Source organism: Psammomys obesus, unplaced genomic scaffold (assembly GCF_907164565.1).
Source record: "Psammomys obesus unplaced genomic scaffold, mPsaObe1.curated_primary_1811, whole genome shotgun sequence".
Taxonomy (NCBI): domain Eukaryota; kingdom Metazoa; phylum Chordata; class Mammalia; order Rodentia; family Muridae; genus Psammomys; species Psammomys obesus.
In genome coordinates, this window is record NW_026585644.1 from 38,249,123 (window position 1) to 38,261,513 (window position 12,391).

The 12,391-nt window shown below is 37.0% G+C and overlaps 1 protein-coding gene across 10 annotated transcripts in view; it reads left to right on the forward strand.

Moving 5' to 3' along the window:
• Birc6 (baculoviral IAP repeat containing 6) overlaps positions 1-12,391 on the forward strand; it is a 186,133-nt gene that overhangs the window by 61,253 nt on the left and 112,489 nt on the right. For 6 of the 10 annotated variants that reach the window (XR_008721423.1, XM_055618178.1, XM_055618192.1 and 3 more), the window contains exons 12-20: positions 381-541; positions 1,466-1,597; positions 2,062-2,193; positions 4,371-4,549; positions 5,946-6,079; positions 6,906-7,067; positions 7,160-7,291; positions 7,820-7,917; positions 11,477-11,624. Coding sequence is in view for 9 of the 10 variants with exons in the window: in XM_055618178.1 (XP_055474153.1) it covers positions 381-541; positions 1,466-1,597; positions 2,062-2,193; positions 4,371-4,549; positions 5,946-6,079; positions 6,906-7,067; positions 7,160-7,291; positions 7,820-7,917; positions 11,477-11,624 (1,278 nt within the window). In the remaining variant the exon portion in view is untranslated. The remainder of the gene's footprint in view (positions 1-380; positions 542-1,465; positions 1,598-2,061; positions 2,194-4,370; positions 4,550-5,945; positions 6,080-6,905; positions 7,068-7,159; positions 7,292-7,819; positions 7,918-11,476; positions 11,625-12,391) is intronic. The other 4 variants (XM_055618208.1, XM_055618213.1, XM_055618222.1 and 1 more) reach the window with 2 other exon arrangements.

Consider the following 12,391-nt stretch of genomic DNA (forward strand, 5'->3'; position numbering starts at 1 on the left):
CTTCCTTCCTTCCTTCCTTCCTTCCTTCCTTCCTTCCTTCCTTCCTTCCTTCCTTCCTTCCTTCCTTCCTCCCCTTCCCCTTCCCCTTCCCCTTCCCCTTCCCTTTCTTTCCTTTCTTTCTTTCTTTTCTTTCTTTCTTTCTTTTCTTTCTTCAGTTTTGTCTAGAACTATTGCATCCCAGGGTGGCCTCTGATTTCTCCTGTTTCCCCATCATAAGTTCTGTATTTACAGATATATATCACCACACCCTGGTTGAGAAACATGAATATTTATTGTAATATGTAAATCAGGGGGTAGAAAAAGTGATGTGATGGTAATTGTATTATTATGTATGAAGGAAGGTTTCTGCTGTATTTAGTGTTTTTCACCTTATCTGACAGCAACAGCTGGGATGAACATGTATTTGAATTGGTTCTACCTAAAGCTTGTATGGTTGGACATGTGGACTTCAAATTCGTTCTGAACTCGAACATCACCAGTGTCCCCCAGATACAAGTGACACTGCTGAAGAACAAAGCTCCAGGCCTAGGGAAAGCCAATGGTAAGAGGAGTCAGAGTTATTATTAGGGCTTTGTCTGGTGGCTGGTGTCTTTACAGGAGCTAATTGTCAGCTTGACTATTGTTCTGGTTAACTCTTCTCTTCCCCAGTGCTGTGTTTTGTTTTGTTTTTTAAATCACTTAAGAGTCATCTAAAGGACATTTCAGATTTTTCCAGTAATTCAGTAATTTGGATTTATGATGTCGAATAGTTTAATCATGTCTTCTGTGAAGTGATACTAATTCCACTTCTGTGACTGCTAGTTTTATTTTTGTCTTTTTAAAGAAAGTCTTGATGGTAAGAAAAACTTGTTGGGAAATTATTACTTATGAGTAATCATTTAAGCTAGCCTTTCATGTAATGCTAGAAATAATACCAAATTTTCATGGGTTTACCATGGTAGGAATTAGATGTTTCTTTTTCGTATTTGAGTTCCCCCACCGCTTCCTTTTTTCCTTAAAAATTCATTTAAAAAAAAATGAGAATAAATTCAGTGTAAAATGGCAACCTAACATTAAGGGTACAAACATTCTAATCTGAAAATGTTCCTTTACCAAAATTTTTTTGTGTGTGTTTGTATACTTATGTGAGGGGTGTGTTGGTGTGTTTTTGTATTTGTGTCTGTATTTTCATTTAATGAATCTAGGACTTAGGCAGTTGGTATTTTTAAAACTTTGTTGGTATTTGTACTGTGCAGCTTAGGGAAGAACTTTTAATTTAATTGCCAACAAGTTACATCTTCAGGCAAATATTTTATTACCATTTGTAGAGGAGAAAGTATATAAAACCATAGAGTTTAATTCTTCTCTTGACAACAACTATTGTATAGGAAGTATGGTGAAAAATCTAGCAGAAAGTTTTAGTTTTTAGGCACAAAAGTTATTGCTACTAAGCGAAATTAAGTTTACTAATATTTTTATCCTCTAGAAACAGCAGTAGATAGGCAGATCACCTTTCCTTTGTCTCCAGCTCTTAACATTGAAGTGGAACAAAATGGGAACCCGTCCCTGGTTGATTTGAATGAAGAAATGCACCACATGGATGTAGAGGAGTCACAGTGTGAGTTCAACCACAGAGCTGTTGTCCCTGGCAGTAAAGGAGTAGTGATGGTCACGAATCCTCTTTGAAAAGTCTTCCTTGTGGCTTGCAAAAGCTCGGTTTTAAGAGTATGATTTGAAAGTAACCTATAATTTTGCTTTGGCGATGTGCTGTAACTTTCAGCTTTCCTTTGCAAATACTGCTGCACTAATACTTGCATTCTAGTCTTTAATGGCTTGCAGTTTGAAATCATGTTGTGATTCTATAGATCCTTTTTTCAAAATCAAGGTAAAATATAAAATGTGAATGAAAAACAACACATAACATAGATAATTGATTATACGTCCTTAGCATGGTGATGATTTGTTTGAACACATTCTATGTATTGTATTTTGTGTGGTGGTAAAATTTGTAAATGGGATGGATATCTCTTTCTTGGATTTCCAATAATACACTGAGAGAAAAATATGTATTTTTCTTTTTAGGTCTTAGGTTATGTCCATTTTTAGAGGATCATAAAGAAGACATTCTGTGTGGTCCAGTATGGCTTGCTAGTGGTCTTGATCTATCAGGTCATGCTGGGATGTTGACATTGACAAGCCCCAAACTTGTTAAAGGTGAAGTAACTTATTTTATAAAAGCAGAATAAATAATAGCAGCATATTAAAAACATGCTTTGAAAATTGATCACACAAAAAATACTGTTTTGTTTGGTTCTTTCATTAGAACTTACAGCAGCTTCCTATGTGTGTGGTTGTCACCTGTCATAAATACCTATTTATGTGAAACTGACTCTAAGTTTTTGAGGTCTTGTGTGTCTTTGAGGTAGGGTCATGTAGCTTCATCACAGTTTTGTGCTTTAGGAAAGTGCATGGTTTATACAGGGTTATACACCATCCAGTGGATGGTTTTGAAATATACACCCCTAGATAAAGGTAAATTTATTATAAGTTCCATTGTACTTCATGTCATTTGCTCATCAAAGATTTGAGATTCTATGATGTATTTGGGTTCATTCTGAGAAGCAGTAGTGCTGAAAACCAAATGTTTTATATTACTTAGAGTATAAATTCGTTTTATAAGGATGTGTCACATGGCATTTCTCAGGAAAAAGTATTTAGCAGTATTTTTTTTTTTTTAAAAAACACATTTCCCCCATGACCTCATGGTCTTTTTTTAGGAGATAGGGTCTCTATATAGCCCTGACTGTCCTGGTGTTCATTATGTAAATCAGGCTGGCCTGCAACTCCAGCTGAACTCTAGACATCCAGCTGCCTCTACCTCCTGAGTGCTAGGATTAAAGGCGTGCCCCACCATACCTGCCCCACTTGATCTTTAAAATGATAGAAGCAGTGATTACAGAATTCTAATGCAACAGTAAAAGTATGAATTGTGTCAAAGAAAAGCTTGAAACAGGGACTGGAGATAGGGATCAGAGGTTAAGAACACTGGCTGTTCTTCCAAAGGTCCTGAGTTCAATTCCCAGCAACCACATGGTGGCTCACAACCATCTATAATGAGATCTGGTGGCCTCTTCTAGTGTGTAAGCATTCGTGCAGGCAGAATGCTGCATAAATAAATAAATGAATGAATGAATGAATGAATGAATGAATGAATGAATAAATAAATAGGTAGATAGATAAATAAACAAACAAACAAACAAATCTTAAAAAAGATAAAAGTTTGAAATACAAGATTGTGATGGATAGTCATATCTGAACCTGTAACAGCATTGGAATTCCTGGGGCTAGCGAAAAACAATAAGGATAGTATAGTCCAACAATAGAGGCAGGCAGGGAAGTAGAAAATAACAGGTATAGTTAACAGCTACTAAAAAATTTAGTACCTGCTGCAGCAGTAGTCTGATGGTTTCTTAGTTAGTTGTATTTATTTAAGTATATTTTTGCAACATATTTTAGATTATAAATGGGGTCTGTGATCTCAATTTAGTTATAACACATTAGAAGACTACAGTATTGGACTATTAGCTGTTGAGTGCTTTCTTGTTGAAATACATATTTACAGGAGTTTTAGTTAACTCCAAGGTGTTGGTAATATATATGAGATGGAACTGAGCCACAAGAAAGTATTTGTCTCATGTCTGAAAGAGGCACATTTCTTACCCAAAACCTGTAGTTACATCAAAACTGATTTTTCTTCTTAATTCTTAAAAGTTTTTCTTAAATGAGGTAAAAACTTGCCTTTGATTTTTAAGTATAACTATTAATGTGCTTTGTGTATGTATTTACACATATATATGCATGGACATATATGAAGTTAGATAAGGTATGTAAAGATGGCTCAGTGGTTAAGAGACCTGGATTCAATTCCAGCACTATGTCAGGCAGCTCCTAACTGCCTGTAACTCCCATTCCAGAGCCTCGAACACCCTCTGTCCTCAAAACACTGAACACACATGCATAGGGACATACTCAGACACACACAAACACATATACATAATTAATAGATAAAAAAACAATCATTTAAAAAGGAAGGCTAGATAGATCATAGATCACATACATAACATAGTCATTTGTTGACAGTAGTCCCTTATACACAGTTTACTTTTTTGTGTGTTTTTCTGTTCTTTATAAAATTTTTGACATTTAAATAACATCACTGGAAAAGATATGTCAGATTAATTCTGTTGTCAGAATTTTCTGAGACTCTTACAAAGTTTTTTGCTATCATGTCAGTGTTGTTCCATTATGTAATCAGGTGGTATAAATTGGAATTTCTGCCCTAAGTGATGATGAAAATTGGCAGTAAGTTTTTCATCTCTTCACTCCTCCAGGTATGGCAGGAGGGAAGTACCGTTCGTTTTTAATCCATGTCAAAGCAGTGAATGAAAGAGGAGCAGATGAAATGTGCAGCAGTGGTATGCGTCCTGTTGTGAGACTTCCATCTCTGAAACACCAGGGTCACAAGGGCTACTCACTGGCTTCTCTCTTGGCAAAGGTGGCAGCAGGCAAGGTATGGACCTGATTTTGAACAGGACTTGACTGTGGCCAAGTTTTGTTGGAAGGTTTGCTTTTCTTGCTTAATAGTTTGCTGCTGAGTCTATTTCTGATTTTTCTTGTAGTCATTTCAGAATAGATATAGTTATAATTAAGAGAATTCTTTCAATTAACTTTGGGTTAAGAATTAGCTTTTATAAACTATGTTCAATAGGGAATATTTTTAGAAGGTATTTTTCTTTAAAATCAGGTCCTTTTTGTTCTTTTGACCAGTTTAGAAGGTTGCTGCGAAATAATTTTAGAGACAGCCTAGATCCTCATGGTTAATTTTTTTTCTTTCTTTTTCTATGAACAGCAAGCTTTGTTATTAATCTATCATTGATAGATGTAAAAACCCAATAGCCCCCTCCTCCAAATGTTTGTTGGAAAACATTTAACAAAAAGAGCTTACTCTAGAGGGTCAGAAATCCTGTGACATGCTGTCTCTTCTTTGGTAGCCAAAAGAGTGTGAGCCTTTCCAAGGCTTCCAAAGTTCTAGGGAGCTGGGGGTTGCTGTTAATGGGAGGATTCCTTGGGGTTCTGCCTGGTTGTCCACCTTGGTGAGCAGTAGAACTTGGCCATTTTGTTTTGGAGGATCAGGAGGATGAATCTGATATCAGGGTGATACATCAGTGGCACACAGTCTTCTCAGACGTGTATGTACTATTCCTCAGCTTTGCCCTGTTGGCCTTGGGCAACTGCTTGAGGTTCATCTTGTTCCTTCGAAAAAGGAACCAAATCTCAACATCTCCTTTTGTCAGTTTGAATCTGTCAGCCAGGACCTTGAGAGTCTCCTCATTGGAGTTGGGATCCATCTCAAGTGTTTTTTTTTTTTTAGTGCCTGGTGCCACTTACAGGTGAAGCCAGGTTGATAATAGCAAGACAAACTCGGAGTTGTCTGCATCGGAGTTACTCCATCTGGCTGCAGCTTGAGTTCAGTGTGCCAGTTCTTCATGGCTAATCTTTCACAGGTGTGCAGGTTCTTCATCCTTGTCTGAGAGGAAAATTTTTGAACTTGGGTTTTATTTCTTTATCATGATTATTCTTAAGAATAACAGTATCAGTAGCACCCATAACCTTGTGTTTGCATAGGTCTTCCAGTTGTTCAAGGAGATTATCAAAGTAATTTTGAGTTAGGTTAAGCAGGAGATGGTAAGCCAAGCAGATGCCTCTGTATTTGTTAGAGTTCTGTAGCTTGGGATTGGATTAAAAAATTGGCTGTATAATTTTTTATTATTGGGCTTTAAAAATGTTGCCTGTATATTTTTCCTATTAAAATTTTGTGAGAAAGTAGGCATTAAATTTAATCTGGTATTTGACATCTTATTTTTTTATTTATATTTTGTTTCTTTTGGTTTTCTTAAATTATTTAGGAAAAATCATCTAATGTGAAAAATGAAAATGCAGGAGGCACTCGCAAATCTGAAAATCTTCGGGGTTGTGACTTGCTTCAAGAGGTCTCTGTCACCATTCGGAGATTTAAGAAAACTTCAATTCCTAAGGAAAGGTAATCACATTTCATTAGTCTGTTCTGCCTTTTTTCTGTTTGTTGTTTTGAAACAGGTCTCAGGTACTTCCGGGCTGACATTGAATTGATTCTCCTGCCTCTAATTCCTACATCCTAGCATTTAAGGTGTGCCTCACCATATATGGCAATTCTGCTTTTTTTGACAATAAAAGGGTAAATAAAGACATGATTGAACTTTCATCTGGAAGTATTTGTTTGTCTTCTCATTCCCTATTCTCATTTTCCCGTTGCTAAGGATATTATTGATTTCCTTAATTGTTGTCTTCCTGGTTTTTATATATTACTTACTGTATGCTGAATAGGTGAGAAATGTAAGACAATTTAAGGACACAGTACTCTCTGTTAGAACACATTATTGTAAACTTTTTTTTTAAATGCGAATACAAATTCTGTGTAGCACGTAAGAATATATAAAAAACATTTTTATTTTCTTCTTTTGCATTGTTAGGGCCTAAATTTGCTGTAAGTCCTCTGCTACTGCACCACACCCCAGTTCTGAAAGATTTATTTATTTGTTTGTTTACTTATTTTGTTTTTTTTGACACAGGGTTTCTTTGTGTACTCATGGCTCTCTTGGACTTGTTTTGTAGACCAGACTGGCTTTTAACTCACAGAACCGTCCGCCTCTGCCTCCCCAAATGCTGAGATTACAGGCACATGCCACTGCACCTGGCTGAAAGCTTTATTTTTGATATTCATAATTTTAAATGAAACACTATATAACCCTCCATATTGCATAGCAGTAGTCTCTCCTGTTTTCACTCATGCAAATACATTGTAATGGATTTATTTTTTCTCTTTTTAGGGTTCAGCGTTGTGCCATGTTACAGTTTTCAGAATTTCACGAGAAGCTTCTTAACACTCTGTGTAGAAGATCAGATGACACTCAGGTCACAGAACATGCTCAGAGTCTTGTGTTAGATGCTCTCTGCTGGTTAGCTGGAGTTCATTCAAATGGACCTGGCAGGTTAATAATTAGGATTTTGCTTTCCTTAATGATTGTCCTTTGGCTGTTAGGATTCAGAGTCCAAACTGAGTCTGTCTGCTCTTATTTTGCAGCTCAAAGGAAGGAACTGAATGCCTACTTTCAAAAACACGAAAATGTCTCTCAGACATTGTACGTGTTTGCTTCTTTGAGGCAGGACGAAGTATTGCCCATAAATGTGCCAGATTTCTAGCCCTGTGCATTAGGTTGGTGTGTTTTTTATTTGAAAGCATACTTTGAAATTTTATCTGTGATTTGGTGCTCATAACTTGTCTGTGATGGGATTTGATTCTCATCAAATGCACGAATAACTTTTCAAAAGTTGATGTCTGTTAGGTCCTAAAGAAGTTTTTGGTGTTCTCAGGTTAAAATGCAATGTTATTTAAGTCTGATAATGTAATACAAGTCTGATAGGATTAATTGCTTTGTGAGGATTAATTAATTAATTAATTAATTCTTACTGCTTGATTGTCCATTGTTTGATCTTTGTTATTTAACAGTCTTGCTGAGTCTTCTAATATTATACAGCTGTAAAAACTGACACTTAACCATCAGGGACATATTTAAGAGTAGTGGCATCTGCTTATTTGGTCTAACCTGGGAGAAAACTCTTGGTGCCTTGGCCCTTTTTTTTTTTTTTTTTAAATAATATTTTTAACTACTATGCCAAGTTTAGGGTTGAATTTAATTTTAATGTATTTAAATTTTTTCTTTCTTAATAAACAATTTTTCAGTAATGGCAAATGTGACCCCTGTCAGCCTGGATTTGGATCAGTTCTATTGAAGGCTTTACTTGATAATATGTGCTTTTTACCAGCAGCAGCAACTGGTGGTATGTAAAATTACTTTACTAATGAATATTTATAGTGAATAATTTAACACTCAATTTGTTTTTATGCTATATTTTTCTGTAGTTTATCTATATTATTAGTACATTTTTTGTTCATTGGGTGTGTTTGTGTGTGTAGGTGCACCTGTCTGTGCAGGTGCATTTGGGGGAACATCAGAGAATCTTAGGTATAATTCCTCAAAACTGTTGTCGACTGCCCTGCATGGTGCATGCCTTTAATCCAAGTACTTGGGAGACAGAAAGAGGCACATCTCTGACAGATTGAGTTCCAGGCCAGCCAAGGCTACACGGGAAATCCTTCCTTCAGGGAAAAATATTGTCCACCATGCTTTTTTCTTTTTCTTTTTAACTTTTTAGTGATTCTTTCTGAATTTTACATCATGCACTGCAATCCCACTCATCTCCGAGTTCTGCCCTCTGCCCTTGCAACCTCACCTGAAAAAGGAGTAGGAGGAGAAAAAGGAGATGATGATGATGATCTCTATTTTTGAAGCTGTGTGTGTCATAATGTATCTTTTCTTGCAAATGAGTAATTTTTCTGATTTGAGTCCCCTGGCTTCTACAGAACTATTAAATCTGGGACATCACTGGGACTCCTCACATATCCTTTTGTTCCCCTGTCATGGAGATCCAGTGGTTTGGGAACTGTAGGACTGGGCCCCTGCATGTGCTCCAGCAGTTTATAGATGTGGTAGACGTTGGGGTGGGCCATCTCAAAGCCCTGGATCTGGGCCTGAGAGCTATTTATTTGAGCTGGTTAGCCCTCTGGCTCTCCTGACTCTCCTGTATCCACACCACCATTGAGTGGAGGGCCTCTCTGGTTCTACCCCAGCTAGGTCATCTAATGTTGCAACCAGCAAGCGGCAGAATTACCTCTCTTGAGTCCCAAGGATCCTCCTGTCTATATCTTCCTGACATGGCATCATGCCCTTTTAAAATTAGGTGTTCTTAGAGCTTGAATTCAGATCTCCCTGATTACATATTAGATACTATACTGACTGAGCCATTGCACTACCTTATCTGCATTTCTTGAGGGGTTAGTAACTTGTTGTACCCATACTTTTCTGTTTAACAATAGGACTAGGTGAGATGGCTCTGTAGGTCAGGGTGCTTGCTGCTGTGCCTAATGGCTTTTTGGAAGGAGGGAAGTAACTGAGGTTATGCCCTGATTTCCTCATGTGCCCAGAAACGCAACACACTCTCTCTCTCTCTCTCTCTCTCTCTCTCTCTCTTTCTCTCTCTCTCTCTCTCTCTCTCTCTCATCTCTGCACTTGTACTGTGTCACTTGCATCTACAAGCACATACATATAAACACACTAAATAAATGCAGCTTAAAAAATAATAATTACCAGCACTAACTAAGAGGCACAGTAAATTTTAGGTCATTTTCACATTTTTTATGCAACATTAATATTATTGAATTGTTCAGTTGATTACTGACTGTAGATCATATGTCAGAGGCTGTCATGCCAAAAATGCTAGGGAGATGTCATAGGTAATATGCACGTGCGTATATATTATGTGTTATTGAGTCTGACTATGGCAAGCTGAGTCCCATAAAGGGTCATATGAGGATTTCATAGAAATGCTTTTCAGGAATAATTGTAGTTAATCAAATAGGGATTTGCAAAGCTATCCCCCCCCAATAGTACATGTATAAGGTAATAGAGACTTTTGTCTTTTGCCGTTATTGTGAAGAAATATCAATTTAGCCTTTTAATCTGTATGTGAGCGTATGTATGTTTGTAGAGATATATCTGTTTTTATTTTATGTGAGTGTTTGCCTGCATTTAAGTAAAGTATATTGTCCTGTGACACCAGGAGGGGATAGAGTCATGCATGGATGTGGGCTGTCAAAAGGCTACTGGGAACCAAACCCAGGTTCTATGTAAGAGAAGCCAGTGTTTTTAACTATTGAGCTATATAGACATTTCTCGTGGTTTTTTGTAATGTTCTGGTTAATACATTTGTTTATTTGCTTATCTAAATTTGGGACAGTCTCTTGTAGCTCAGGCTTTTTGTGTAGTGGAGGCTCACCTTAAACTTTTAGCCTTAGTGCTCCCATTTCCCAGCTGCAAAAGATTACAGGAATACTCTTCTGTTTTAGAAGTAGTCAACTCATTCATATATTTCACAGGGATTTGAGTTTTGTAGTAAACCAGAGAAAAATTTCTCAAAGTTGCTTGGTTAATAATTCCGATTTTCATTATCTTAGACTGCTTATATTTACCCGGAATATAATTTGACTAAAAGTATTAATCTCAACATTCCTAAAAGCTTTTATTTTTTAATATAGTTCCTCGTGTTATGGCACCCCCCAACCATAAAACTATTTCATTACTACTTCATAGCTGCAATTTTTGCTACGGTTTGAATCGTAATGTAAATACTAGACTTGTAAGGCTTCTGATATGTGACCCCAAAGGGTTATAACTCGCAGGCTGAGAACTACGCATCTTACATTTTTTTGCTCACTGCAAAAACTTCTGCTCTGTCATACCAGGAGCTTTTAGCAGTAGGTTGCTTACCTTCTGGCATGTAATTAGTACTAAAATTTCTTTACTAAGGCATCTAATGTGCCTTGGTCTTCTTACTCATGCTGTATTGATTATATGTAACTGACAGTTTAGAGTGCTGCTCCCATTCATTTGCTGAAGTGTACTGCTTGACGTTCACTGCCATCGAGTGTTTAGAAAAATTTTGTGTAGAGGAGCAGTATTTTAGGGAGGTTGATTTGGCCCTTTCAGTCTCTGTTTTTGTGGCTATTCACAAATACTCTTTCTCACATTAATATACTGTTTTGTTTGTTTGTTTGTTTGTTTTTGAGAAGGTGTCTTTATGTGACCATTGTTATTCTAGAATTGCTCCGTATACCGGGCTGGTCCTGAGATCTGTCTGCCTTTATCTCCTGAGTGCTGGGATTAAATGCTTCATCTTGCCTGATACATTCTTATATTCTTTTTTTTTTTGCTTTTATTTTTTGAAACATGGTTTTTCTCTGTAGTTCTGGCTGTCCTGTAACTCACTCTGTAGATCAGCTTATCCTGTAACTCAGAGTTTCACTTGCCTCTGCCTCCTGAGTGCTGGGACTAAAGGATGCATGCACCACATGCATGGCTTGATAAACTTTTAACATCAAATTTGGTTAATGTACCTCCTGAAAAATTATACATTCTTTAGGAAAATATTTCTGTATTTGTGGATAGTAGGGCAGGCATGGTACAGTGAACATGTGGAGGTTAAGAAAACATAGTTTTGATCCTTTGAATTGAACTCACTTTGTTGGGCTTGCTGGCAAGTGCGCATTCCTGCTGTGTTATTTTACCAACCCTGAAATTCTTGGTTTAAGACTTTCTCAGGGTGCTGTTTATATTATTACTGTTCAGAACTCTTTGTGTTCTTTCTAAATTGTTAAAGTTTATCTTTCCAGAACAAGGAGATATCTTTCTGGCAAAGGTAGCTGTGTTTATAAATGTGTAAATTGAAGTTTTGCTTACTAGAAATAAAGGCGCTAAAGGCACAGTTTTGTTGTTGTTTCTAGGTTCTGTCTATTGGTATTTTGTACTGCTGAATTATGTTAAGGATGAAGACTTGGCTGGATGCAGTACGGCTTGTGCAGCTTTACTCACTGCTGTGTCCCGACAGTTGCAGGACAGGCTGACACCACTGGAGGCTTTGCTGCAAACAAGGTATGTTTAACATCTTAAAGTCTGAACAGTGATCGCAGAACTGTTGATTGCTAGGTATGCCTAAGACAGTTCTTTACCTTAAAAAGTATATTGAGTTTGTGCTAAATATTTGTCTAAATGTCACTAATGGCTCAAGGGAATAGTTCCAGAAAAAGCATGGGAAGGGAACCTTAGACTAGTGACATTCTATAAATGTTTATTCAGAGAGCTAATTATACTTTTTATTTTGTGTCTGTGTTGTTTTTTTTTCCTGTGTAATATGTCTGTGCACACATGCATGCAATGCTTGTAAAGGCTAGAAAAATGTTTTGGATCCCCTGGAACTGGAGTTACATACAGTTGTGAGCTGCCATTTGGGTGCTGGGCATTGAACCCACATCCCCTTGAAGTATTGCCAGAGCTCTTAACTGTTGAGCTGTTTTTCTGGCCCTCATTGTATTTAACATTTAAAGATACTTCTGTTTGCTAACGCAATAGGCATTTAATGTTATTTGTTCATGGTTTAACTTTATAAGTTTAACTATGTTAATCACTTGTTGCTTTTACCTGAAATTATTTTTTCTGCCAGTTGTCTTTTAAAAATCTCAACACAGTGAAAGAACAAAAGACTAGATTTTAAAAATTTTTGGATCTTCAGTTTTTTCTCCACCTTAAGACAGGTTTTTTCTGTGTAGACCAGTCTGGCCTGGAAACTCAGGCCTTGGCCTACCCCTTGCATGCTGGGATCAAAGGTGTGCACCACTATGCCTGGCTGGTCTTTAGCCTTT